The sequence below is a fragment of the Lodderomyces beijingensis genome (assembly GCF_963989305.1).
Source record: "Lodderomyces beijingensis strain CBS 14171 genome assembly, chromosome: 5".
Lineage (NCBI taxonomy): Eukaryota > Fungi > Ascomycota > Pichiomycetes > Serinales > Debaryomycetaceae > Lodderomyces > Lodderomyces beijingensis.
Genome location: NC_089974.1, coordinates 1,438,816 through 1,465,869, shown reverse-complemented (window position 1 = coordinate 1,465,869; position 27,054 = coordinate 1,438,816). Strand labels below are relative to the sequence as shown.

The following is a 27,054-nucleotide window of genomic DNA, read 5'->3' as shown; positions in this document are numbered from 1 at the left end:
ACCTTTTCAAGACTCTGAAAACTTCTTTAGCCTCCAGTGTTTTTTGAAACCAGCTTCTCTTTAAAATTAATCAATCGTTTAACACCAATGATCCATTTGCGAGTCGACTCGCCAATCAAAATATTACTCACCTCTCTTCCACCGGTGATTCTCAGACTCGCAGATCTCGCATGAATACCAACATTCACAACACCAATGGGCCAGCAAACGTTCCCTATGCTCAATTTCATATAGCTTTCATTGGCCTTGTTGAATTGGTGAGCCTGCAAATGATAAACTATGGTGGCGAGCGAGATCAACATTCCCTCCGACAATTTATCAGCACGAAGCTTATAAAGAAGCTTGATGATGTCCCGTTTAGTTTCCAGTAGTAAGCGCTCGTCATCAATTGGTTTATTGGGACTGGCTTCCCATTCGGAAATGAGTTTCTTGAAGCATAGTCGGATTCGAGCACGGAGCGATTGCGTGTTGGAATCGAGATCAATGATCGACTCCAAGTGGATCTTTCGCGTCTCGGGGTCATCATCATCAAGAAGGGCTTTCTCTATGCCTAGCCATGATTCGTATTTCTTCTCTTTCAACTGCAGTTGGAGTAAAAACTGGAGTTTCTTGATTTTCTCTTGCCGGGTTAAGGTCTCGTCAAACTCGTCGAAATGCTTTAATTGCGCGTCAAGCTCTTCGTCTCGGAAACCTCTCATCAAGTCATTGTCATTGTCATTGTCATTGTCATTGTCATTGTCCTTGTCAGCGTCTTCCCGATTCTGCAGCTTTTTCTCGTCCTCGTACAAGTCGATGATCTCATATTCGGCCGCAGTTTCCGACGCTGACTGCTCAGCTCCGGTCCGGTCCTGGTCCTGGTCCTGGTCCTGGTCCTGGTCTTGTCCAGGGTCCTTATCTTTGTCCTTTTGACCAGTTAGCTTTGGCTCAGCTGAAACATTCTTCGCAACTTTCCGCTTCCCGCTATTGCTTGACGTTTTGCTTGTCTTCCTCTTCTTGTTGATTTCCTGTGAAAGTAGCGCTGAAAAGTCCATTGTCCGTATCTAGTGACTACCGATTCATTTGTGAAAAAGTCCGTATTGGACAAAAGAACAACCTCCAAGCAATTTGCCAGATACTATACTAGTGAACTTCACTGCTGTAGACTAAACCGCACGGGTTCTCGTTGTTCTTGGTTAATGGCGCTTCTCCTTCATATGACATTTCTACATTCTCTTGTTTGTTCATGCAATTTATTTGTCCGAGCGCAATCGAAATTTTTAAAGACAGCACGATAGGATATTACCCCAACATTTTTCAAAACTACAAGTCATCAATAGACACTGGTTGTTTATTTTTGCTTGTTTTCATTTCTCTCAGCTGTGGGTTTAACAGGTTCCAATTAGCCGTCAATTGATCAAAATCCTTATTTTGGCGGTTCCTATATATCACCGTTGGAACTGATTTCATAAACAGAGTCAAGTTGAACAGCTAGGTTAAAGAGCCCAAACTCCTTGGACCAGATAGAAAGGCAAAAAAACACTCCAAACACGAAGAAATGTCAAATCCCGAAAGTTCAAAGGCAAAGAGCTTCAAGAACGACACGGAGAGCTCTTCAGGTACAAATGAAAACACAAGTCAGTTGCCCACGGCGGATTTACCGGCATCCAATCCCCCCGGTGAACTAAGGGCGAACTTTGCCTCGATAACACCACCGGGATCCCATGCCTCGACCACGACCAAGAAGAATGAGCGCACAGTGGCCGTGAAGCCGCAGTCGTCGCCGTTATTGTCTACGACACCTCCGCTGGTGTCAAAGGCATTGGTCAACTCTTACCCGTACTTGTTGATCATCAACAAGCTATTGTCGATTATGACGTGGACCAACGAAGACTACTGGGTCAACGTGGTGCTCATTTCGTTGTACGCGTTAGCCATTTTATACTTTGAGAGCATCGTGACTTGGTTTGGACATTTGATCATTGCTGCCGTAATAACACTATATGCCTTGTTGAACAACAAGATCATCGAGGAGGCAAATTTGCACCCGACTTTGGACGATGTCGTGCAAGCGTTGAATTCAACCTGTATCAAAGCTGACATGTTGCTTTTGCCAATCACGTCACTTGGATTGACGGCTTATGACATCAAGAGACTTTTGTTCACCACCATCTTTTTAACTCCAGTTTACCTCATCATCACTTTTCTCTTCATCAGGCCCAGAATCATTTTGCTCTTTACTGGTATATTCATCATGACGTATCATTCGTCTTATTCCATTGTCATTAGGAGAATGCTTTGGAGAATAAAAGCTGTCAAGTTGGTCTGTTTCTATTTAACAGGCTTGGATTTGTCGCAATCGAGAAACCATTCACTTTTTGCAGCTGCTTTTGCCAAAGTGCAAAGAAACGAGGACACTTTTGGCGCCAAGCCTTCAAAGCCAGTGCGCTTCACTTATGTCATTTATGAGAACCAAAGAAGGTGGTTGGGGATCGGCTGGACTTCAAACTTGTTATCGTACGAAAGAGCCGCTTGGACCGATGAGTTTCTCAACGAGAGCAGCTCGATTGATCTGTTCAAATTGCCCAATGCTTCAGACACGGACAATTTGCCATTTGACTCGAATCTTCAAGGAGCCAATTGGAAGTGGGTCGACAAAACGTGGAGGTTGGATTTGACCAACGATGGAGCCATTACATTGCCCGCGTCGAAAATCTCCAAAACCACGGCTAACCCCACATCAGATGAAGGTTACATATACTATGACAATGTATGGAAGAAGCCGTCGACCGAGGATAGCTTTTCGAAATATACAAGGAGAAGAAGATGGATTCGAACAGCTGAGTTGGTGTACGATAACGTCGCCAGCGCTGTAGCTGAAGAGAAGTTGGAAAAGTCCGGCGACTCGGTCAAAGCCACTGGTAGAGACCCGGTGCACGATAAAAAGATTAAAAACTTACGATTTGCTGAGGCGACGGAGATCGACGACGCTGTCAAAGAGACCACTGCTGCGGTGCCTGCAAAAGAAGGAAAGGTAAAAGGAAAGCAAGAAGAAAAAGATGAAGATAAAGTCATTGAAGTAGTTGATAAGAAAAATTTATAGGGTAAGTAATTTTCGGTCGCGTGATTCGTTTTTTGAACAGGGCGCTAACATCCCTTGATTGCTAGCGATGATCATGGTGATGATGGTGATAATGCATTTCGGGTATATCTTATCCTCTTCGAGCAGAGGAGGCGCCAATATACTTGGTTGAAAAGTTCATGGCCTAATGTGGGATGATTCCTCATGGCCCGCTCCGTGGTGCACGTGACCTCGCAGATGGCCGAGCTCCCACCACCACCCGCCACCTCTCTGCAAAAGGCACGATGCCGCAAACTCGATTTTGCACTACTTACAGTGGGTGCCCTTATCTCAAGCCCAAAAGTTGAAAGGACGTCTCCGATGGGCGAGGAGGAAGAGAAGAAGCAGGAAAGATTTGTATAAATTGAAGCAAGATTCCCACCTTGTTTCCACCAGCGTCATCTCTCTTTCTTCTCCATCTCAACTTTTATTCATTTCAATCACATCAATTGCAACAATTACAAAAAAAATGTCCACTGAATTATTCGAAAGCTCATACGGTAAAGGCAACGTCAAGTTCTTGAAAGTCAAGAAAGATCCATCCGATCCACAGGTGCAAGAAGTCTTGGAAGCCAATGTCCAAGTGTTGTTGAGAGGTAAATTTGACACCTCGTACACTGAGGCTGACAACTCGTCGATTGTTCCCACAGATACCGTGAAAAACACCATCTTGGTGGAAGCTAAAACCAATAATGTCTGGCCAATTGAGTCGTTTGCTGCGCACTTGGCCAAGCACTTTACCGCCAAATACGCTCAAGTTGAAGGCATTGAAGTCAACATTGTCCAAGCCTTGTGGTCCAAGATTGAGTTGAACGGCAAGCCTCATGCCCACTCTTTTAAACATCAAGGTCCCGAAACGCGCCAAACATATTTGAACTACGATAAATTGACCAAGAAGTTGGTTTTGCAGTCGTCAATTAAGGACTTGACGGTGTTGAAATCCACGGGCTCCATGTTCTACAACTACAATGTCTGCGACTATACCACTTTGAAGCCCACCAAGGACAGAATCTTGTCCACGGACGTTTCCGCTACTTGGAAATTTGACTCGAACAAGATTGGTTCATTGGACGATATCATCAAAAACGGCGCCAATTTCGACAGGGCATACAAGGAAGCTAAAGATGTCACTTTGGAGCTTTTCTGCATTGAAAACTCTCCTTCTGTGCAAGCTACAATGTACAACATGTCGGAAAAGATTTTGGCTAATGTCGACGAAGTTGCCACTGTCACTTATGTCTTGCCAAACAAGCACTACATCTTGTTCAACTTGGAATGGAAGGGAATCAAGGACAACAACGACTTGTTCTACCCATCCTCAGATCCAAATGGGTTGATCAAATGTACCGTTGGCAGAAAAGGTGACAAGGCGAAATTGTAGAAGTTTCACACGAGTCGAATTTTCTTGATTTTGGGGTTTTGGTTCTTCTTTTTTTTCATCTTTTCATTTTAGAGTAGCAGAGTTTATTTCATAGAAGCAAAGCGGCGGTGGCCTTTTTTACACAGTTTAGATAGTAAGTTCTCATTTTTTTTCCATTTGCATAGTATCGACGATTAAAGTTGTGATTTGTAGTTTGTAGTTTGTAATTGCAATCGTGACTGTCATGGCTGCGAAATTATTTCGAGATTGAAAACAACCACCACCCGAGATATCTCATCTCGCGCTCCATACTTTTCATCATCATCTTCTCTCATCACGAAACACATACACACACGCACCAATTTGATCCACATCGCAATGCCACCGCATACTACCACCAACTTGGTGCTATCGGTTCTAGCAACAGCAGCAATAACAACAGCACTAGTAGAACTATACCACGCCTATAACGACACTAACACTACCACAACTACCACTAAAACCACAAGCAAAAGCAAAACCAAACTCCCGCAGCCTTCATCCACCAAGAATGAATACTCGGAAGAACTAATCCGCGAACAGCTAGCACGAAACTACGCCTTTTTAACCGAAGATGGCATGTCGCGCGTGCGCTCGCAGCGGATCGTGGTGGTGGGAGCAGGTGGAGTCGGCTCATGGGTAGCAACAATGCTTGCCCGATCGGGAGTCGGCCAAATCCGCATAATAGACTTTGATCAAGTCTCACTTAGTTCGTTGAACCGTCATGCCGTAGCGACGCTAGCTGACGTGGGCACTTCCAAAGTCGCGTGCTTGCAATCGCACTTGGCGCAGATCGCACCTTGGATCCGCGTTGATGCCATTAACAAGTTGTGGAACTTGGATCTGGCTGACGAGCTCATTTTCGGAGACGGGTTCGATCCTACTTATGTCGTTGACTGCATCGATAATTTGGATACCAAAGTTGATCTCCTTGCCTTTTGCCATGCCGGTAAGATACCAATTGTTTCTTCCGGGGGAGCAGCGACCAAATCTGATCCCACGCGGATCAACATTGCCGACATCTCCAAGACGGAAGAAGACCCGCTCGCGAAAAAGATTAGGATCGTGTTGAAGAAACGAGGCGTGGTGGAAGGCATACCTGTTGTTTTCTCAGCTGAGAAACCCGACCCTCGAAAAGCCAAACTCTTGCCCTTGCCCGAGGAGGAGTTTGCTCGCGGGTCCGTTGATGAGTTGTCAGCACTCCAGGATTTCCGCGTGCGGATCTTGCCTGTGTTGGGCACGATGCCCGGGATGTTTGGCTTGGCTATCGCCACCCACATTTTAACCAGCGTCGCCGGTTACCCCATGGAGCCAATTGAGGGAAAGAACCGGTACAAGGTGTACGATGATTTGGTCAAGAGTTTAGCTGCGCAACAGGGGAGATTGGGCATCGAAGAGCAGAGGGTGCCTGTTTCCGTTGGCGATGCAAACTACTTGTTGGAGGAGGTGTTTCGCGGTAAATCTCCAATATCTTTGCTTTCTTCGCGCTTAGTCTTGAGTCGATGGGACCCTGCTCGAGAACTCGGTTGTCTGAACGTGGTAGTCATGACCAAGGAAGAACAGAGAAACCATGAGAAGCGCGTCTTGTTGGGTGGCGAAGATGTCGCCAGTGTTTATCCTGCAGAAGTGGTGACTTTGGTCAACAAGAGGTTTAAAGACGAGGCTTACTATTCTAGATTCCGTTAGATATACATATATAGATGAGTGAAACACACGCGGTAGTGGAGATGACTATAGACTCCACGCCAATGGTTGTTTGTATCTGATTCCAGGTGGTTTCTGTTCCTGTGGCTCTCTGGCTAATCTCCGTGGAGATCTCGGGCTTGGGAGAAGAAAGGAAAAATATATCCGCGTCCGCAAACTTCCAATCGCATCCAAATTCTCGATGCGCAAGAAACCCAATGGATGTTCCACCATCTCCCACCTCTTACTTTCACGTCCACCCGCCAGGAGAATCGATGTTCAGATTCACAGCGTCGTCTTCAAGAATGTACATGTTCAACCCAACGAGACGACTCACAAGTCTAAATCCATCAAGCTGCCACGTACGCCCCTGGCGAAACATCCGCTTCCAATCCACCACCAGCTCCTCCACTGCACCAAAGCCGAGACCAAAGGGAATCAAGGCATTGATGAAGGAATATGGGTACCCGGCACTAGCAGTATACATAGCGCTCTCATGTATAGACTTGCCGCTATGCTACATCCTCGTGCACTCAATGGGCAAAGAGCAAATTGAAATCTACGAGAACAAAGTGAAACAAGCGTTCGGGTACGGCGTTCTGGATGAAGAGTTGGCGAAACGGCACGAGATCCAAGAGATCGAAGCTAGGATTGACGCTGAGAATGAGCCGCAGTGGAAGAAACTGGAGAATGGCGACGCAAGCGGTAGCAGCTGGTTGCAATTTATCAAGGACCAGTTTTCATGGACTGAGTTTGCCCTTGCCTACGGCATCCACAAGAGCTTGATCTTTATTCGATTGCCCATTACCGCTGCTATCACGCCGGGGATCGTGGGCGTCTTGAGACGGTGGGGGTTCAAGATTGGCACTGACAAGTTGAGCACCACGGCGAAATTGGCGAAGGAGATGGCGTTGAATAAGAGCAAAATGGGCGATTTCACTGCTTCTAGTGAGAGGTTTGGCGTTCGCCCTGGAAAGAAGAAATGGTGGTGGTTCTTTTAAAAAAGAAAAAACAAGATAAAACGTTTAAGAAAACTTTTGTAAATAGAGACTTCTTTTTTTTTGATACATGGACAGAGTTTATGTAATGAAATTGATTTCAGCTATAGAATATGTTACACATCCAGATGGTGCAGCTCTTCAATAATCCTATAACATCAGAGTCTATATTTGTGAATGCTTTGAAATTTATCATTATAAGTTACAATATAATTCTCTATGTGTCTCTATATACATCTTTCTGAATGCCAAAAAAAAAAAAAAAAAAACCGGTAAAAGGTAAGAAGGTAAGAAGGTAAAAGTCCAATCAAGCTGTTTAATCGAACGGCTCATTGAGCGAGTTTAGATCCCCAAGAACTTCTTCATTCGTTCATAGACGAAAAACGAACATGCAACCATAGGCACAACTTTCATATACCCGATGCTCAACCCCACGAAAAAACCCCGGAGCCCGTTCTCATGGTATATCAACTTGGCAGTCTGCTTAAACGTCAAAAACTTGCCGCCGTTAACGGCGCCGCCAACTTGCATTCGGCGTCTAATGACTTCGAACGGGTACGCGGCCGTTTGTGAGAATAACCCAGCTAATCCACCCGCAGTTAGCTGGGCCCATGCCTTGAGCGGGGCACGTGACTCGCGCGTCAACTCCTTGCCAGCGACACGAGGCAGCGGTGGGGCATTTTGCTGCACGGTGAATTTTTTGAAAAATTTCGACCGCAATATATCGTGTAACAAATCATGAGTGTAGAAGCTTACCCCAGCGTAAGGGATCATCCCCATTATCGTCGGAGCGAAACCGCGGTAGAAGTTGGAAATGCGCTGGATGCGCTCGGGCAACAAATTTCTCATCAATCTGTACCATTCTGGGTCTTTACTGCGAACAGGTGGGTTCTCGCCGTAGATCAACTTGACTATTTGCCAAATTCTTCCGCGGTGATTATGGGCAAACTTGTAATGATCGGGGTGAGCTTGCAAATGGGGCAAGTACTTGGTCTCAAAAGCCAATCGCACTCGAATGAGGTCCAAGGGGTAAGTGAAAAACACCGAGGCGAGCCCCGACAAAGAGCCAGCCATAAACCTACGTCCGGCGGTTTCGTATTGGTCATTGGGGATTAAAATCTGTCGAATCTGCTCGTACGCGACAAACTTGATGGCAGCGTAGGGGAAAATCCTCACCAAGGTTATCGAGTGGCCCTGGTATAGGCCCCATATGCCATCATTGCGCCAGATTCTCTTGCCGGCGTCGATTAAGCCTCTAGTCTTGCCTCTATATTTGATAAACTCGGGGTTGGAAGTTTGGAAAAGAATCTTGATTCGATCTAGTGGCGCCACCAATGTCTTTGCTGCACTGCCTGCCACCCCACCTGCGATACCCAGCAAGATCACATATCGCATGCTCTGTTTGTTGATGACTTTGACACTTTCAATCGGGGTCGATTGGTCATTTGAGTAGTACCCGGGTCGCGGTATGGCCCCTGCGTTGAACTCGTTTTTGGAGCCAGTGGCTAAAGAGCGCAAGCTGGCTGTTGGCGAGGTGATAATGTCATCCATCTCCTCAATCTTATTATTAGCAGGAACAGTAGCAGTGGTGGTGTTGGTTGTAGTGGAGTTGGTTGTGGTTAGTGATATCGGCAGTTGAGAATGCGAAGGAAAGTGAGAATGCGAGTTTGAGTTGGAACTTGAATGTGAACTAACATTTGGTAGTATTGTTCGTTCAGACATTCAGTGACGTTTGTTTATACCAGAGGTATATATGAGTGAAGAAGCGTGGAAATGGAAATGATATGATGGTACCACCCAAGCAGATCTGGGGTAATTAGTGGATGAAGGCTAAGTCTTTTTTTTTTCCCTTTCTCACTCTGTTTATTTTACTTTTTATTTTTTCCGAAACGGCACAACAGTTATCCTGTGAGGTCTAACTGTGGGGGTGGGGAGTGGAGTTTAGAAAGAGAGTAGTGTTGGCTCGTAATTAGTGAAGTCAGTCAGCATATACCCGTGATTGGTGGCGGGGGGGGGGGGGGGGGGCAAGGTTTCTATAGAGTGGTCCTTTCATACACACACCCAGTGACAGTCATTTGATTCTGGCTTGGTTACCAATGGAGTGTTAGTCGTTGGCCTCTTGCTGAGCAGCGATAGTGTGAGTTTTGGAGGTTTTGTTTTTTTGGTCTAGTTTGCACTACCCATCGGCCATATGGTAGCGCTGACTTTTATAAGGAGAGTGGATCATCAGCCCAAACTTGTTTCAAAGGCTGGGATTTTTTACCACGAGCTTGTACTACGCTCATTTTAAGAAGTGGAGTCTAGTCTTCAAGAAAAAAGACAGAGAGAGTCTAAGTCAATGATGGAGGTCTGTCGGAACCAGAATCGTGAATGCAGTTAAACAGAAAAAAAGTGTAGCTTTTTTAGCAGCAGCTTTGTTCTATTTCCATAATTTTTTTTTTCTTCACATACCCCGGAGATTGCAAAACTCGCTGGATAATAAAAAACGGAGTCCATCGGAAGAAAAGCCAGTCATTGCCTCTTTCATGGGGGGGCCTTGTAATTCACTTTGATAAAATATATGAATGCAAAAATTGTCATGCATGACTTTTTTCAGCTGAAGGGCGAAGAGGCTGGGTGAAAGCCAACTTTTGGTGTCGATGACTGCGCTGGACCAAAGTTCCAGGCGCCGCACCAGCAAAGGAACGACATATCACGTGACGTCTTCCTCCACTGTCTAATCACATACTACCCTTTGATAACACTTGATTCCCGCCCTGTACCGGCTCAAACTCAGAGTTTCAAAATCCCAAACTTCAAAGCCTACTTCTGATTCTCTTGCACGCGCCTCACCAACATTCGATAAATTCGTTCCTTTTTTATATTTTTGATATAGTGTAGTAGTACAAAAAAAAAGAGAATAATCCAAGATATCATCAATGTAAAAAAAAGGGGACCCGACAACTACCGCTGTTTTCCTCCTCTTCAAACTTTTTGATCCCCCTTGCCTTTTCTTCTCCTTTTCCCCTTTCCCCTTTCCCCTTTCCCCTTTCCTCTTTCCTCTTTCCCTTCCTTCTTCTGCCATTCAACTTCTCCTTTTTTCTTTTTTTTTTCCAAATTTCAAGCTAGCAAGACAAAATGAGCAATAACACGATCCATTATCATCAACACAAAAACAAAAAAAGATACTGCAGGACAAACGATCCTGACAATTATAAACGCAGGTGAGTAAAACAAAAACGACAAAAAAAAAAGCAAAAATAACGCCGTGAGGAAAAAAAAAAAAAGCACCATCATCTCTATTTCTTCGATTATGTTTTCTCACTGATGATGAGCGTTGCCCACAGGTGAAGCGCTTGTAGGTGGTCTGTAACCAGATGTTCTGTCCTTGTGATAGCTGGACGGCGATCTGCCTCTAATCACCAAAGGAGGCGATTCGATCGAACCCAACAAGATTGGTTGGATTTGCAATTCTTCGTTTTCCACGATTCCCAATAACTCAACACTAAGGGTGAAATATCTTGCCGCCGTTGAAGTGGATTTAACTCTAATGGAACTGGTAAATTGGATTCTCTCAAATCTAGCAACTTTGGAAATCGAATCGCTGGGGTAGTTTCTCAAGACTGATGCATCGTTTTGAACATTTAAATTGAAGTCGTTATAGTACTGGTTTCTATCGAAAAAGAAAATCTTGTTCATATGTTCAATCTTGCCGCCATTGCGCTTATTACAACTTGCACGAACGGTATCGTGGTCGGGTAAATCTCCGGGCAAGGCTGGGTAAATTGGAGGTGGGAACTGAGGACCTTTATCTCTCTTTGCCGTGTGTTGAATCAACGAAATGGCCACATCGTCATCGGAACATTTGGCAACTAATCTAATGGCAAAATAACTAATGTCCAATCTGGTTTCTCCTGCGTGCTGCTGATGGTGAGGATGATGAGGATGATTGTGCGGTTGATTCATTGCCGATGGGATCTTGCGACCATTGCCATTCATATTGCCATTCTTGGCTGACGCGTCATAGGTGTAAAACTTATTCTCAAGAAATCTGCTAAAGTCCAAGTTTTGGAAATTGAAAGCGGCCACCAAAGTGAAGTAGTTACGCTTGTATCCAATCCACGTGCCTGTTTCTCCCATTTCAAATCCACGGTCGATTCTCGCGTGGATAATTGGAACAACGGGCATATCGTTGGATTTTAAATATACATGTTGATGATGCTCCATTATTCCAAACGGTGGTCCCACGCGGAACAAATCACTCGATCTAGGGGCAACTTTTCTTGTTGACGATTCTATCATTTCGTTATGGCTAGCACGCGCCAACATCTCCATATGGCGTTGTTGAGCCAAGGTATGCGCGTCAATTGCACTTTGATCATGTTGACTTCCGCTGCTGATGGGGCGGTGGTGGTGGTGGTCCATTTGCTGCTTCTGTTGGAGTTCTTTTTGCTTTTTAGTCTGGCGCTGTTGTCTTGGTGTGCCAACCGTGTTGGCGGTGGTATTGTTACTGGCAGTAGTATTGACAGTGGAAGTGCTATTGGCTCTCGCGTGCTGTGGTAGCTGTTGTGCATTTAATAGTGGTTGTGGTGTCCCATGAGGTGTGTGGTGGAGCGATTGCGCAAGCGCGTTATGTGCAAGGTGATGGTGGAGTTGCGGTGCTGGCGCCTGTGTTGCAGATGACACCATCTGTTGGGCACTGGGTATCTGGTGGCCCAAGTGGTGCAACTGTTGCTGTTGAGATTGCTGTTGATACGCCATGGGGTTGAACTGTAAATTGAGTTGGTCATGTGCTTCGTGACCAGTACCGGTGGCTGCTGGCAAGTGAGGTAACAAATGTTGATTATTATGAGCCTGAGGATATGGTTGTTGATGGTGTTGCTGATGTTGGTGTTGGTGTTGATGATGATGGGGCTGCGGCGGTTGAGTATAAGAATTTGGTGTCATCAACTGATGATGCATTTGGTGATGGAGCTGTGAGCTTTGTCCATAATGGGTCAATGGAACTGCTCCAGCAGCGGCCGTCGAATGTTGGTATGGTTGAGGAGTGTGCAGCTGAGAGTGAGGTAAATGCTGCTGCTGCTGCGGCTGTGGTACTGGTGGTGCTGGTACAGGTGGTTGTTGCTGCTGCTGATGCTGTGGTAGCGAGTAATGATGAGACAATTGCTGCAGCTGAGGAAGCGTATGCATCTGATGAAGATGTTGCATGTGCTGCTGCTGCTGATGTTGTTGGTGGTGTTGCTGTTGGTGTTGGTGATGATGATGTGGCTGAAAATGTGATCCATTCATGTGAGAGTTGGTCGATGCTGCTCCCAATCCGTTTGAATCGTATATATTCGCGAGCTGAGGTTGCTGTGGTTGCTGTGCTTGTACTTGCGGCTGTGGAACGGTCGATCTGGCTAGTGACCCCACTCCACTATTCGCCGATGCTGACCGTTGTTGTTGTTGTTCTTGTTGTTGCTGCTGCTGCTGCTGCTGCTGCTGCTGCTGCTGTTGTTGTTGTTGTTGTTGTTGTTGTTGTTGTTGTTGTTGTTGTTGTTGTTGTTGTTGTTGCTGATAATGTTGTAGTAACGGATCCTCCGCCTTCATGTGATTATGCATATTCGCACCGTTGACAAAAGAAGCATCATCATTCGGTATACCTGAGTCTTCGTTCGCCAAATTCATCATCTTCATCGACTCTGCTCAAGATACTCTGATGGACGCAAAGTGACTTATACACAAGTGAACGTAACCAGTATCCAATTGAAAAGAAAAAAACAAAAAAAAAATTTCTGGGGAAGTAATGAGTGTGAAAGTTGATCTTGGAGATGATAATAATCGATAGATCAGATAGCTGATACAAAAGAAAAGCTGGTGTTTTCTCAAACCTTTTTTTTTTCTTCAAATCTTGTTGATACTAGTCGTTAAACTGAAAATAAAGGCACTTGATGAACGCAGGAGAAGTGTTTGATTGAGATGTGAAAGACAGTAAGAAAAAAAAAATCCCACTGAGTAACAAACGAAAAAAAAAAAAATTGTTAAAAAAAACCCCCAAGATGGACACTTCTTTTGTGTTGTGCGAAAAGTCTCAAATTTCTTCTTCTTCTTCTTTTTCTGTTACTTCTCTTACTTCTGCTACTTCTCTTTGTCAAGCAAGTAGTAAGCAGTAAGCAGTAAGCAGTGAGTAGTAAGTAGTAGGTAGTAGGTGAACAAACGGAATAAAAAGGAACTACTTTTGTATGCAGTATTTTTAAACTCCCACAGCTGGATAAATTTTTCAAAGAAAAAAAAAACAAACCTGAAATCTCAAAAGTAGGATGGATGAGATGGGGGAAGGAAATGGGGGAAGATTTCTCAGTTACAAAAGTTGTTCTTGTTCTTGGTCTGATCCCAGTTGAACGTCTCAGTTGATGCTCAAACTCTCAAAGTGGCAGAGCTCTTACGTCTTTTTTATTTCCAAGCGGACAAGCTTCGGTGAGGTTCGGTTATTTTTGTGCTTGTGCTGATTACTCGATTAAAAGCCCAACGTTTCTTTGTACTCCCTTTGGGCTTGATCTTTTTTAATTTTTGATTGTAACGATTGATTGATGATTAAGTCGTGTTCTTCTAACCTTCTCTTCTTTTTGTTCTTCTTCTTATCCTTGAGTTCCTCTTCTTATTCTTCTCACAGACGAACTGGCTTGATGCAATCGCTGAGTTCTTCTTGTGGTACTGGAGGTACTGGTATTGGTGGTTGTTATTGCTGATGTTGTCTTCACAACTTTTAATAATTTTTATTTTGTGGTGGGATGTTGTTTTTTTTTTTTTGTTAAGGTCTGCTCTGACAAAAAAAAAAAAAAATGTCGTGTACAATTGTCACCAATCTGTTGATATGTCGCGGAAATGGAAAAGGGCACGGCAATGGGTGTGCGTCGTGTGTCGTGTTTTCTGTCCAGTGTCCGATTGTTTGCTTTCGCGACAATAGCCCGGTCCTGTTGAATACAAGCAACAAGCGTTACAAACGTTACAAAACCTTCAAAGTGGCCGGCGCCCCGCAATCAGCTTCGTTTTCCCCAGATAAGTCCCTCCCCCGCCGGAAATTTTACTATGGAAAGACGAAAAAGACAAATAATAAAACAGAAGAAATTGACGAACAACAAAGGTGATGACGTGGCTCAGCTGAATCCAGAAGACGATTGGACAAAAAAACAAAAAAAATGCCTGTTTCCCTCTTGGTTTTTTTGTTTTTGTTTGCTGTTGGAGTTGTTGAAACTCAAGCACTTTGTCTCTCTCTTCAACTTTTCGGCACCAGTTTCGCTCTCGATATCTGATCTCGTTTAAATGCAGCAACGGCAAACCACTGTTATTTTGTCTATCTGCAGGTGTGTTGGCTGTGATCAGCAAAAGGTGCTTTTGCTTGAGCGGGAGATTTTTTATGAAAGATGTACGATGTATGAGGTGATATTGGCGATGCGTAGGGTCTTTTTAGAAAAGCCTTGAGATACTCTATGCAAGTTTTTTACTGTCTGATTCTTAAAAGAGCGCCAAGCCTGGAGGGTGGCCCGTGTCTACCTAACAGTGCAGCCTCGCGAGTGTTGTCAGGAAAACTGCGCCTGTGGTAGATGTAAGTATATGTCGGGTTGTTTGGTCTCTGGGTTCAACAGCCCAAATGTCTATCTTTGAGTCTCTCTCTCTCTCGTATATCTGAGCTATTTGGAGTGGGAGCTTGTTTGTTTTATCGATTGGTTGATTGATTGCTTGGATACTTGGTGGGTTGTATCAACACAAAGTTTTTTTCTTCAATCAGATAACCGTTCAGGGGGGTGATCTTGTGTTGGCGGTGTACAGAGGTCTTGTGGGATGTAGGTTGCCTGAATTTTTGAAATGGAGAGAAAGAAAAAGAGCCCAAGAGTTGTGGAAGTACAAACTTTTCAACATTTTTGACAACCAAAATTTTCGGCAAGATTCTACGAGTCGGATAACACCCACAGACACAGACAAATTATGCACATCACCGTTTTCTGATACTCAATGGTATCGGCAGGTTCAAACAATGGGGAACGACTACAGACTAAGAGCATACCAACAACTTTGAAGCTGCTGCTACTGCTTCCTACAATCACGACTGCTGCTACAAGTACAACTCCAACTGGGAAGTGGGCAGCTCTCGCTAACCCCCAGCAGCAGCCTAACAGTAAAACAGATTATGATTTTGTGTGTGGAATGTCATCTCTGAGCCAAGCATAACACTAAAACCTCGCCAACCAACCACAACACCATCACCTTTCACTAGCCCCGGCCTAACCACCATTAAAAGTACAAAAGACGATGCCATTGAAGATACATATATATGCATCAAAATAACTTGACAGATATCCGTCCTCCTCCCCAAGTTGGTGGTCAAGTGTCGTCCTGGCCGAAACGAAAAAAAGAGTGCGCTAGACGGCAGACGAGAGATCTTTGAACTATTAATACGCCTACTAAGACACATCCCACACTTATATTGTGGGCGTTGACATATTTCAGCACATCGAGATGAACCGAATGATACTTCACCACCGCCACCACCACCACCTTCTTCTTCTTTTTCTTTTCTCTGCCTCGTGAGTTCTTTCTTTTTTTCCTCTTTTTCCTTCACTCGCTTCTAGACACATTAGAACCCATACCAACCTCTTACTCCGGCTGTTACGAGACGTTTTCCATTCGGCGTTGCTCGAAGCCGTAAGTTCCCTGTCTGAACCCAAGAATTGAAACCACCTGCTGGCACGTCCTCGGCATTGGCAAAGTCCCTCCCGCCCCCCTTCCCCCACCCTCAGCGAATTGTTGTTGTGCCTACTACTAAAAATAAGAATAGAAACAAGAACAGTGCGCTTTGTGTCGTCTGTTTGGTTTTGTCCATCGCGACATCAAAAAACAACAAAAAAAAGAAAGAAATCGAATCCAACAACCCAAAACCAAGGACCATAACCAAAATCTTGCTGCTGCTGCTGCTGCTGCTCCTTCAAGTCCAGATTGTTCCCCCTTACCTCCTTCCATCACCCCCAAATCTCCTACACCAAAGTTCGATGATCCAATTATCTGCTTTTTTTTTGTTTTTTTTTTTGTTTTTATGTTTTATGTTTAGTGACAAATTTCTGCACCAATTTCGAGAATATTCAAAATAGAGAAAAGAAGAGGGTGACGATTCCCGCTTCAAGTGGAGCGCCAAAGTTTGCTTTTTTTTATGGTTCGGCTGTTATTCAGTTTTAGTCGCAGCTTGGCTCAGACAACGATCAGCCATTTCTTCTCCTTCTCTGCTGCTAGTTCAACTAATTTCAATCGAATGATTCGATCTGCCGTCCACTGACGTCGTTTTATTTCGAGTGTAAACACGCCCAGTTATTCAATTGAGGATCCCCCATGACAGTGGGAACTTTAGAATTGTCGACTGTAAATTAAAGAACAAAGAGCTATTGTTGTGAGTGATAAACAAAAAAAAAAAAGAGAACTCAACGGTTTTCTTCATTTTCATTTGGGTGGCCCTTTCAGTCGCGACGGGGATGAGAATTTTCTTTTCTGTTTCTTTCTTTATTTCAGACCTTGAATTGTGCGTTGATTCAAAGAAGTCCTCAGCGTTATGGGTACTTGACGGGGATGGGGGATCGGGGGCTTCAAACACACACCAAACCGTAATTTAGTTGACTTTGTATAGATTTAGCAGGGCATCGCTTATACTTGACGATGTTTCGCCAACGATGATAAAATCGCACCGGCAGAGAATCACACCACAGGCAAAGAAAAGAAAAAAAAAAGACAAAAATAGCATTCTTGTTATGGAAGAGTGTTGATTCTAGACTCGACCGGACGGTGTTATCATTGATTCAAAATTCTCTCACGACTGGAATGAACAAGTCTCTCCCCCTTCAAACCTTACACCCCCCCTCCCAACGTCGACTGTTTCTTGTTTTTATTCGGAAATCTCAGCTTGTAGTCGCTATCAGACAGGCTCATGCTGGAAGTCAGGACATGTTGCTGGGTGAAGTAGAGCCAATAGAGAAAAAAAATAAAATACAGGTTCAACGGTTCTAAATTTACCCGGCTGGAAAACAGAGATTTACTATCGTATGGCGGGGGACAAGAGTATATACAGAATTGAAGAACGGCAGTTGTACTTTCGACTCGCACCCCCCACTTGTCATTTATCCGCTGACAGGAGGTGGATATTGCTGATCCACGGCGAGATGGAATTTACCTTCCCCCCCCATCAGGTTATGAAGTCACTTCACAAGCGTGAGGCGATTTGGAAAGGAGCGAAAGAAGATAGAGATGGGCAAGTAGTATCTCTACGCCAATAGTAAACTGGCATTTTCTCATACACACAAGATTACAGTAGTGAAGAGAGAAGAGAAAGTAGTGTTTCGTAATTTCCAGCGAATTCTTTTTCTTTTTCAAAAAAGATGGGGTAACATCTCAACGTCCACTGCACCATCATGTTGTACACTCTAAATGATCTTGACGTAATCCTGTCGAACATCTAAAGGCAAAACAGGGTGTATATTAGCTTCAGAGTCTGTTCGATGAAACAATAAGTGAGCAAGCAAGCATCCTCCGCGGATCTGTCTCTATGATGAAAAAAAACAGGGGTATGTGTGTGTGTCTGCGCAGAAGAGAGAAAAAAAATATTGCAACAATCTCATCTCGTAATCTCATCCCAATCAGTCTAAATCACACCCGACAATAAAAAAAAAACACACCTGCAAGAAACTTTGTGTCTGTCGTTGGTGAATTTTTTCCGAGTGGATTTATCCGCTGTGGTGGATTCAAATGCCGAGTGTCTGATTTTTTGTAGAAGTGGTGCTCTCACTACTGCTGGTCTCATCGAGACTTTTCTTTTTTTTTTCTTTTTCAAACTCACCAGTATCGACATCAATCATCTCAGCAGTATCTTTCTAATCCTCGACATTTGACATTCCGAAGTGGCTTTCGAGAACTCCTATTCTATCTTCCGCTCTTTTTCCCGCTTCACTCGTCCACCTCGACTGCTATCTCGTCCTCTATTGTCACCTCGCGCACCGCAAAGGCAGGTAAAAATAACAAAAATAAAAAAACTCCGATAGCCGTCCTCACTTTTTCCATTATTTCCTCCCTCGTAGCGGCGTATTTTGCCGGCCAACCAAGACGAACAAGCCTAGGTCAAAAAGAAAAAAAAACAAATTGCGTGAATTCTTCAAATCTGAGCCAAAGCTCATTCCGGCCGTATAATTGAGATCTGCGGGTTTTTTCGATGTTTTTTTTTTTTTTTCGCGCTCCAGCTCAGTCAAACGTTTGGCGTGGTGAGGATGACGACGCCATACGCGGTAATCCCGCCCGTGCTCTTTGTCTTTTTCTATGGCTCACCTGACTGGAAAAGAGACACTTCGGCTCGGGCTAACTGTGGTGTGGCCAAGGGCGAGTTACGTCATGAGATGAATGGAGGAAAAAAAAAAGGCTGCAGACTTTTAGAGACTAGATTAAAGAGAAGAGGGTGCAAACTCTCCTAGGTGGAGTGGTGATGCCAACGGTGATTGGTACCTGACAATTACGGTTTTGTAAAATAGAGCCTTTCACTCAACGGGACTGAGTTGCCACATTTCATTCCAATATAGGCCAAGATTCAGTATACGAAACACCGTAGCACAGATAATTTGTAGTAAAAAAAAGAAAAAAAACAATGTCAGTGCTCGTTTTTAAGCAGTGCAAACTAAATGGGTTGGGTACGCCTGTTACCGATCTTCCATCGTTCTTTTCAAATAGTTTTTCTTTTGTTTTTTTCGCAGTCAAAGTTGTGTGTCACGTGATTTCCACCAGATGTCAGTTTCCAGCGCATTCCGCGAATGAAAAGTTTTTTTCCGCTGGAGTCGTGCACTTTCGCTTCCGTTTTTTACCTGTGTTTAGCGCTAACAAAGAAGATGAACATATATGGTAGCGTGTCGCAGACAGATGTCGCGTGAACATCTCATTGCTGTCAAAAACAAAACAAAGTCCCCTTTTGCCCGACACGCAACTGCCCCTATCTTCTCTCCCGCCAATGGGCAAGTCAGTGGGCACCGGCGGTAGCAGCAACTATGGGGGGAAAAAAATTGCAACATGAGCCAACCAATGAACTTGTATTGGGAGCCAAAATTGACCTTTTTTCTTTTAACTTGGTCCTCGCCTCTTGCAACGTCCACCGCCACTTCCCAGAGGTGAGGGAAGGAGGCTTGCCCCCCATCTTTTATTTCGATACGACTTGAGTAGAGAAAACAGGGCGATAAGAGAGTCTTGAGCTTCGAGGGATAGGTGTATTATTTCAATCTCTTTTTCTAGAAATGAGAGGTTGGAACAAGCCGTCTTTCAGGGAAGGGCGCCTTCTTCTTCATCCTCTTACTATTCCTCTTTCTTTTCCACCTCGACGTGAAGCCCGCTGGGTTCTCCAGCTGCGCTTAACTGTCGCCAGTTTGACAGGTGAGAGTGGTATTGGCCGGTGGCTAGTTATGGCGGGAAGGAAGACGAAGAGCGCGAGGAAGAATAAAAAAAATCTTGACTTCTCAAAGGGACTACCAAAAACCATATGGAAAAATTTAGCCAACCTTCAAACCTGTTTTGACACACAACACTTGCCTTTCTTGATTGCAGCACACCAACCAAGGCTCTTGCATGAAACGTTTCAGAGCACACCTTGATACCGAACAAGTGGAAAGCAAAGGAGAAAGAAAAGAAAAGAAAAGAAAAGAAGAAAGGTCTAGGGTTTGCAACCAGCGCCACCACTACAAGCTCTTGATCAACATAAAAAAAAGAGAAGAGACACTCACACACACACACAACTGTGCTAGGCTCATCCACGCTCCTTGCCCTTTCTAATTTTGAGTCTGAGTTTGTGTTTGTATGGGTCCATCTTTCCACGTCTAATGCATCAGACAACAGTCAAGAGTATCAAGTTCGGGTCAGGTTCATTGTCAGCATCTTCTTCCACTACTTCGTTGTCGTCCTCAGCTTCGTCTTCGTACACTTCAACGGTGCCTTCGCAACAGCAGCTGCAAAAGCTGTTGTCTAGAACGGCAACGACACCTCCAGCTAGCACTAATGATACTAATAGCACCGGCACTGGCGCCACTACAACTACTTCACACCATCATCACCACTACCATCATCTCAACGGTAATAGAGCCAACGGAAACGGCCCCTTTGCCGAAAAAAATGTCGAGAAGCACACAAACGGCCATGTTGTGCACCTGAACAGCCCCCAACTGCAAAGCGCTTCTGTTGAACACCACCACCATTACCACCACCATCATCATCACCATGCAACGCCAACGTCATCTTCGATTTTCCCCACCACGTCGAGCTTGCGTGATATCTTGTCGCTTGTTTTCATTATGCTTGCCTTGCCTCAATCCTTTTCCTTGGTCTGTTGCATCGTTTACTTGATGTTGGGCTCAAATTTCATGGGAGGAAGGTTTTTGATCAACTACTTGTTGCCCAAGGAACATCGATTCATTTATCGAGGATTGAAAGATATGTCTTTTTCTGCGCTCAAGATTACCATCATTGACTCCATCATTTACTTGACATTAACACGGTTCCTTAGAAAGAAAAACTACTTCAACTATTTCATTCTTTTGTCCAAGTCGATTGTACTGAGCGAGTTGATTGGCTCCTCCTCGATCAACTATATCAGCTCCATTTCCAGCAAAAAAATCATCACCAAGATCCAATACGACGATAAGAACAAGATGTTTTTCAACAATAACCTTGTCAATGCCTTGTTTTGCTTTATAATCATCAACTACATCAACTATATACTAAATTGGTTCCAGTTCTCCTCCATGCATCTAGATATTTCGCCATCAGCCACTGATCATGTCACGTTTTCCCAGATTCTACAAAATAGAATCTTGCCGATTAATCTATCGTATATCAACAATTTCAACTTTCACGACTACAAGACTCAAGTTTATTTATTCTTATCGATACATATAATCAATCGAGCCATCTTTACCAAGAAATCAACAATTATACAAAACTCAGTGCCCAACATTGGCAGCGGCGATGAAGTTACCGTTAATGTGGACCTGAATAAACTTTTAGACATTGAAATTAATATCAAGCCGGGGGAAGAGTTTAAAAATCACAAAAATTGGAACTCGATTGCTTTTAAAAATTTCGAAAACTTTGTTGTTTCGCCGTTCAATAGTAAACTCACCAAATTGAAGAACAGAATGCGAGCATCTTCAATTACAAAACCAATCATTGCGCCAAGATCAAACCCGAATAATGCTGCTGCTTCTGCTTCTTCTGCTTCTTGTTCTTCTTCTGCTGGTGCTGCTGGTGCGGCTCATACTTCTCCCACCACTTCCACTAATACCACCACCACCACCACCACCACCACTACCACGACGTCGTCGTCGTCGCCAACTTCAAAGTCTTTGATGACGACTACCATTGCTCCAAATGTAACCATCATTGAGAATACAATCATTGTTCAGCCATTCTGGTCCATCATTGCTGCTTGCAAGGCCATGTTGAAGAACCCGAACCTATTCAATGGAGAACCAACCAAAAGCAGACACCATACCACAGCACTCGACTCGGGAAAGGATCGACAACAAGAATCACCACACCAACAGCACCTGCCTATGGCTGTTGTGGTGATTGATTCTACCAAAGTTGTGTTTAAAATCTTGGCTAGCACATTTGATCAGAATCTCTTTGTGAAATTAAACAGCATAGTTTGGTCATGTTTCAAAATCTTCACTCCTGATGGTAATGGTGGTGCCTCGTACCTCGCGATTTATGGGTTAACTCCACTTTTCCAGTATGAAGTCGAGATATTCAGCAAAAACAAGCTTGTTAATTACTTTCTCGTAAACACCACCAATGATAACAATGAGATCAGCAACCAGTCGTTGACTGAAAACTCGTCGTTGATGACGTTGCAGACTTCGCTTGTCTCGACCATGTCTCAAACCGATCTTTTGAAACAAAAGTTGAAAAAATTTAAAAAGGATGAAAACAAAAAGATTGCCGATTTGCGAAACTCCATTGATGTGCTCAAGAACAAGATTTCCAAATACAACAGCACCAAGCCAGCAAATGAGAACCGTGTCTTTGGTAAAATTCAAGGTTTGAAGCATTCGGTGATTCAATTGGAAAATGAAATTGACGCTGTTAAGAGTGAAATCGGCGAGGCTCAGCAGCAGGAAGAAAAACTCAAGCAGGATGTATCCATGAAGCAAGACTTGCAGAATGAAGAAATCAAGAACTTGGAAGAAGAGTATGCCAATCATGAAGTGCGAATCAAGGAAATGAAATCTCAACTTTCCAAGATCAAGCAGGATTCGAGCCAATTTGCTTCCAAGTACCAGAAACTCCTTGTAAAGCAAACGGCTAAGCAAGAAGAAGTGAAGCAAGTGCAACAAGAGTTGAAGAATTTGAAAAAGAATGAAATCTTGAATAAGTTCACCAAGAGAATCAAAAAGACCAATGAAAAATTTGAAACTATTCTTCCAAAGATCTTTCATGAAACCGAGGCATTAAAGGCCGAATGTCGTCAATTGTTACAATCCAACGGTGAGCACGCTGAAAACGGGGATGAGTATGTACATGTATAGCGGAGAACCAAAATCTAAATCACATTTAAAAGCAAAATCAAAAAAACCAAAAAAAAAAAAAAAAAAAAAAACCAAAAACCAAAAAAACCAAAAAAAAACCAAAAAAAAATCCCGAAAGTAACAGCCAAGAGCTGTCTCTTAAACGTAAAATGTAAAGATATAAAAAACCGTTTCTTCTTCCCCTTTTTCCCCCCTACCTCAAACTAACTCAATTTCTCGCCGATTTTCCTAAACGCACGATCAAAATAAATTAACCCACCAGTCTTATGCTCGCGATACTCCTCGCGCATCAGCAACACATCCAAGACCTCAACCACCCAGATCTCATGGTCATCAACCGTGAAACACCGCAGACACCGACACACAAACGCAACCTCAGCAGCACTCAACACCGGCACCTTCAAACCCTCACCGTCACCGTCACCCTCACCACCACCATCCCCCTCCTTTTCAACAACTCCCCGCACATCATACATGAAATACTCCTGCCCTTCAACCAAATCGCGGAACGGCTGCGTGCGCTCATGAAACACCTCGCCATCGCGATGGTGGAGCTTGACCCCCAGCGCAAACACCCGCGCTAGTCTCGCTGCGTTTTTCGTCGCGGGCATCATATGGATACAGCAGACTTGAAACTCGTGCAAGTACCGCGATGTGTACGAGGGCAAGTGCAAGTTGAATTGCAAGAGCGGGCGCGGATACACAGCGAGCGACGCCACCGATCCCAAAGTCATGCCGTGGTTGATGTTCTGCGCGGTGTGCGGCGAGGTGGAGGAAGTGAGGATCATTGCTTGTTGCGCGACGCGGGACATGGCGTCGCGGAACATCTGGGAGACCTCGCTGTGGTGTGCGTGCCGCGGCTGATGATGAGGCAGAGTGGTGACCCGTTTATGGGGATGCGTTGGCGACGGGTGATGCTGATGATGATGGAGTCCGCGGGGCTTGCTTAGTCGCGAGATGGAGCTGGTGGTGAATAGTCGTAGATGATGGCGCATGCTTTTTTTTTTCGTTTTTTTTTGCGAGTTGTTTCAATTGAGTGGATTTTTTCCGGTTGGGAAAACTTGTGTGGGTGTGGTACTGGTAAGCTGCTGCAGTACAGCTAGCTGGTGGTTTAGTTTGGGTTGTTTTTTTTCATGAAGAAGAGATTCGAGATCTCTCGAGACACTTGGAGATTGTGCCGCGTGACTATCACGTGACGTACTCCAAAACTCCGACAGCTCGGTACCTCATTTAACTCCTTTTCGGCTTTAGCGGAGTTAAAGGGGAATCGCACGTGACAAGGGGGCATTACTAGAGCGTCTCGTTGGCTTGTAGTGGCAAAGATCAAAGGTGGGCCAATATATGGGTTCTGGTCAGATGATGAGGAGGAGGCGCTTTTTCCTGTTGAGAGCGGCCATAAACAGGGTTATCTCTCGAAAATAGGAGAACAAGGCTTAGAACGTTGATCGTTCATTTGGTGAAAAAAACCCCCATTTTGCTTCTGCTCAATCAAAGTGCCGAGCTTGAAAAACCTCTACGCGGAAAAAAAAAACCCCCTCAATAGCACTGAGAAAGCTCAGAGCTCTGGTGTTGCTGGAGGTGAAAACTAGGCGCCATCAACCAGTCACTCTCCTACTGCCATGTCCAGTTCTCCTTGAAATTTTGCATTTGGCTCAGAATCAGCGATGCCGATTCATAACATAATTGTTTCTTTCAAGCACACACCGTGCCGCAAGGATCTATTTATATCTCAACTCGATTGGGAATAGTAAGTGGCAGATATAATACACCATACGTCTGGCACACGGTTGGGGGAAGAAAGGAGAGGTTTCTTGATAAATCAACTGAGTAAAAAGTTGGAGCTGTCGCAATCGATGGTTATGTGATGTATCTAATTTACTTTGCAAGACAATATCGGACAGCACTAGTGTGTGTTTGAACTATCGGGCAGTGCTCCGATCCCCTTGTTCCGTGTCCCACTTCCAATTCCCGTCCCGTGGCCCCCCTGCCTCTGCCCAATACCCCCGTTTTTAAAACATTTTCAATGAAAAACCTTCAAGAATCGTAACATTCTCTGGCTCTTCTTCATCTACATCAACGTTCGTTCTAATTCTTCTTCATTTTTTTGGCTCTTCATTTTTTTGCTTCAATCACTGCACTTGCCAGGACATCTACATATTTACAAAAAAAAAAAAAATGTTGAAAGTTGTTGCCTCATTATTACTCGCATCGTTATCTTCAGTAGTCCTAGCTAAAGACGCAGTAGAGTTGCTTCAATTTGAAAACTTTGGCTATTCAGGAGGCTATTCGCCCGTCGTGGCGCTCAATGACATCTACAGCGACGACTGTTCGTGTCAACTTGCTTCGCAAAGAACAACATTCTCCGGCGCAAACACCCCCTTGAATGAAGAAGTGAGCGTTCATTTTAGAGGGCCCTTGGTGTTGAACAAATTTGCATCCTATGTTTCGCTGGGCTATGTTTACGGAGACGATAACTCGGGCAACTGGACTAGACTAAGCTACTATGACGCTGACAGTGGCGCTAGTGAAAACGTTACGTTTTTAACTCGTGCCGGTCGTAATTCTTCGTGTTTAGGATTAGGGTTGACTTTTGCTGATGAAGATGGTGTGAGTCAAGCCGATTCCTCGACTGTCTTGGCGAAGGACACCTTGATCAACTCGAATCAGGAATATGTCATCTTCACCAATATCTCATGCGGTTCATCGAGCACTACTGGCGACTGTGGAGTTTACAGGCCGGATATCCCCGCCTACCACGGCTTTTACGGTACGGAAAAGATGTTTCTTTTCGAGTTCCAAATGCCCAATGAAACGCACTCGCCTTGGGATGTGGCTAATTACAACATGCCCGCTATTTGGTTGCTCAATGCGCAGATCCCTCGAACTGCCCAATATTCAAACAATGTCAATTGCTCATGTTGGAGGTCCGGGTGCGGTGAATTTGACATTTTCGAGATTATGAACCAAACCGAATACACTCATTTATACAGCACGATTCATGATTATCAAGGCACTGGCGAGATCGAGTCTGGACTAGCCATCAGCTCATACATCGAACGAGACTTAACCGGCACCATGGTTGGTGGTGTTTCATTCGACTCTAATGGTGATGCCACGGTTTGGGTTTCCAATTCAACGTCATTCGATGAACAAGTTGCTGCGAAAGATGTCAATTCTTGGGCTAAAGGCGTGAAAGAAGCAGCTACCACGACCTTGGCTTCTGCTTCCTTGGCCAGCTCAACCGCCAGCTCCAAGTCTAGTCCAAAGAAGGGCGATGGCTATGCGTACACGCCATCATTTTTGGTCAATATGATTGCTGCTGTATTGACGATATGGGTTATTTAAAAAATAAAGAAAAAGAGAGAATGCAGCTGATGAGTACAATTTCCGTTTAGAATCTGTTGCGAATATAGAAGAGCAAGTTCCAACTTCATTCGTTGTCTATTCTTTCTACTAGTTCCTCTATCTAAGAGCCGGGGTTGTTGCTATGGTATCCAGCATACGCTACAAGAAGTTTAGCCAACTCTGGGTGTTTCTCAAACTCCACAAATTTGTCATTCTCCAATCCGAAAGCTGACTTGTTCACCTCCAAATGGTCATCTCGCCATTGACTCAAACCTCCCACCGAAGTGCACAAAATCCCATCTCGCTGCCTCGTTGACAACCTTGGCTCAAGCTCATCGCCAACAAGCTCGAGCATCTCCTGGATCTTTGAGCGATAGTGCGTTTCGATGAGGCCAGCCATGTCTGGCGCTAGTTCAGGTCTTGCGTCCTGGCTGATTCCCATCTTCCACACTAGAAACAGTCTGAACCGGGCAATAAATTTGTTCTTCTCCTTCACATCCTCAATAACTCGCTTGTTGTTGATGATCCCTCGAAATAGAGGACTCCTAGTTGAATCAACTTTATCATCTTGCAACACTGGCGACAATGTACAAATTTGCTGTTTCTTCTTCTTCTTCTTTTGCTCTTGCTTCGCTTCAGCGTGCGCTTTACTAGCGGCGAGCGGGATGGATATTCCCTCAGGTACAACACTCCATCCTGAGTCGGGTCGGGTTCGAATCAACGCTTGTGCAAAGGGATTTGAATGCAAATGCTGGCGGTTGTAGAAAATATCGCGTTCTTCACTCAACTCGTGCGAGTGCTTTCTCGGCACGTCGTAGAGCCATTTCGTCGGGTTGGTCAATATGGGGCTCCTGAGCACCCGTGCTAGCGTTTGAGATTGCTGCGGATACCGGGGCATGGAACGGGCACTATGCTGGGTGTCTTTCCCACTCTTGCCCTCAATTTTTGGTTTTTTCGTATTGAAGATCTTGTTCTAGAATTGAA

At 44.5% G+C, this 27,054-nt stretch overlaps 11 protein-coding genes across 11 annotated transcripts; 6 read left to right on the top strand and 5 right to left on the bottom strand. All coding sequences in view use genetic code 12, as the record gives it.

The window, feature by feature from the left end:
• Nucleotides 1–26: 26 nt before the first annotated feature.
• Nucleotides 27–1,031, bottom strand: LODBEIA_P45100 (uncharacterized protein; the record flags this gene model as incomplete). Its single annotated transcript, XM_066974740.1, has 1 exon — nt 27–1,031. The coding sequence occupies one exon, from the start codon at nt 1,029–1,031 to the stop codon at nt 27–29; it is 1,005 nt and encodes a 334-aa protein (XP_066831448.1).
• A 503-nt stretch (nt 1,032–1,534) lies between these two features.
• Nucleotides 1,535–3,079, top strand: LODBEIA_P45090 (uncharacterized protein; the record flags this gene model as incomplete). The annotated part of the gene is made up of 1 exon (XM_066974738.1): nt 1,535–3,079. The coding sequence occupies one exon, from the start codon at nt 1,535–1,537 to the stop codon at nt 3,077–3,079; it is 1,545 nt and encodes a 514-aa protein (XP_066831447.1).
• A 487-nt stretch (nt 3,080–3,566) lies between these two features.
• On the top strand, nt 3,567–4,478 carry LODBEIA_P45080 (uncharacterized protein; the record flags this gene model as incomplete). The annotated part of the gene is made up of 1 exon (XM_066974737.1): nt 3,567–4,478. One exon carries the CDS (start codon nt 3,567–3,569, stop codon nt 4,476–4,478), a length of 912 nt encoding a protein of 303 aa, XP_066831446.1.
• Nucleotides 4,479–4,835: 357 nt separating this feature from the next.
• On the top strand, nt 4,836–6,182 carry LODBEIA_P45070 (uncharacterized protein; the record flags this gene model as incomplete). Its single annotated transcript, XM_066974736.1, has 1 exon — nt 4,836–6,182. The coding sequence occupies one exon, from the start codon at nt 4,836–4,838 to the stop codon at nt 6,180–6,182; it is 1,347 nt and encodes a 448-aa protein (XP_066831445.1).
• Nucleotides 6,183–6,397: 215 nt separating this feature from the next.
• On the top strand, nt 6,398–7,180 carry LODBEIA_P45060 (uncharacterized protein; the record flags this gene model as incomplete). Its single annotated transcript, XM_066974735.1, has 1 exon — nt 6,398–7,180. The coding sequence occupies one exon, from the start codon at nt 6,398–6,400 to the stop codon at nt 7,178–7,180; it is 783 nt and encodes a 260-aa protein (XP_066831444.1).
• A 339-nt stretch (nt 7,181–7,519) lies between these two features.
• On the bottom strand, nt 7,520–8,899 carry LODBEIA_P45050 (uncharacterized protein; the record flags this gene model as incomplete). Its single annotated transcript, XM_066974734.1, has 1 exon — nt 7,520–8,899. One exon carries the CDS (start codon nt 8,897–8,899, stop codon nt 7,520–7,522), a length of 1,380 nt encoding a protein of 459 aa, XP_066831443.1.
• Nucleotides 8,900–10,477: 1,578 nt separating this feature from the next.
• Nucleotides 10,478–12,832, bottom strand: LODBEIA_P45040 (uncharacterized protein; the record flags this gene model as incomplete). Its single annotated transcript, XM_066974733.1, has 1 exon — nt 10,478–12,832. One exon carries the CDS (start codon nt 12,830–12,832, stop codon nt 10,478–10,480), a length of 2,355 nt encoding a protein of 784 aa, XP_066831442.1.
• Nucleotides 12,833–20,022: 7,190 nt separating this feature from the next.
• On the top strand, nt 20,023–22,725 carry LODBEIA_P45030 (uncharacterized protein; the record flags this gene model as incomplete). Its single annotated transcript, XM_066974732.1, has 1 exon — nt 20,023–22,725. The coding sequence occupies one exon, from the start codon at nt 20,023–20,025 to the stop codon at nt 22,723–22,725; it is 2,703 nt and encodes a 900-aa protein (XP_066831441.1).
• A 203-nt stretch (nt 22,726–22,928) lies between these two features.
• On the bottom strand, nt 22,929–23,720 carry LODBEIA_P45020 (uncharacterized protein; the record flags this gene model as incomplete). The annotated part of the gene is made up of 1 exon (XM_066974731.1): nt 22,929–23,720. One exon carries the CDS (start codon nt 23,718–23,720, stop codon nt 22,929–22,931), a length of 792 nt encoding a protein of 263 aa, XP_066831440.1.
• Nucleotides 23,721–24,900: 1,180 nt separating this feature from the next.
• On the top strand, nt 24,901–26,070 carry LODBEIA_P45010 (uncharacterized protein; the record flags this gene model as incomplete). Its single annotated transcript, XM_066974730.1, has 1 exon — nt 24,901–26,070. One exon carries the CDS (start codon nt 24,901–24,903, stop codon nt 26,068–26,070), a length of 1,170 nt encoding a protein of 389 aa, XP_066831439.1.
• Nucleotides 26,071–26,191: 121 nt separating this feature from the next.
• Nucleotides 26,192–26,968, bottom strand: LODBEIA_P45000 (uncharacterized protein; the record flags this gene model as incomplete). Its single annotated transcript, XM_066974729.1, has 1 exon — nt 26,192–26,968. The coding sequence occupies one exon, from the start codon at nt 26,966–26,968 to the stop codon at nt 26,192–26,194; it is 777 nt and encodes a 258-aa protein (XP_066831438.1).
• Between the last annotated feature and the right edge of the window lie 86 nt (nt 26,969–27,054).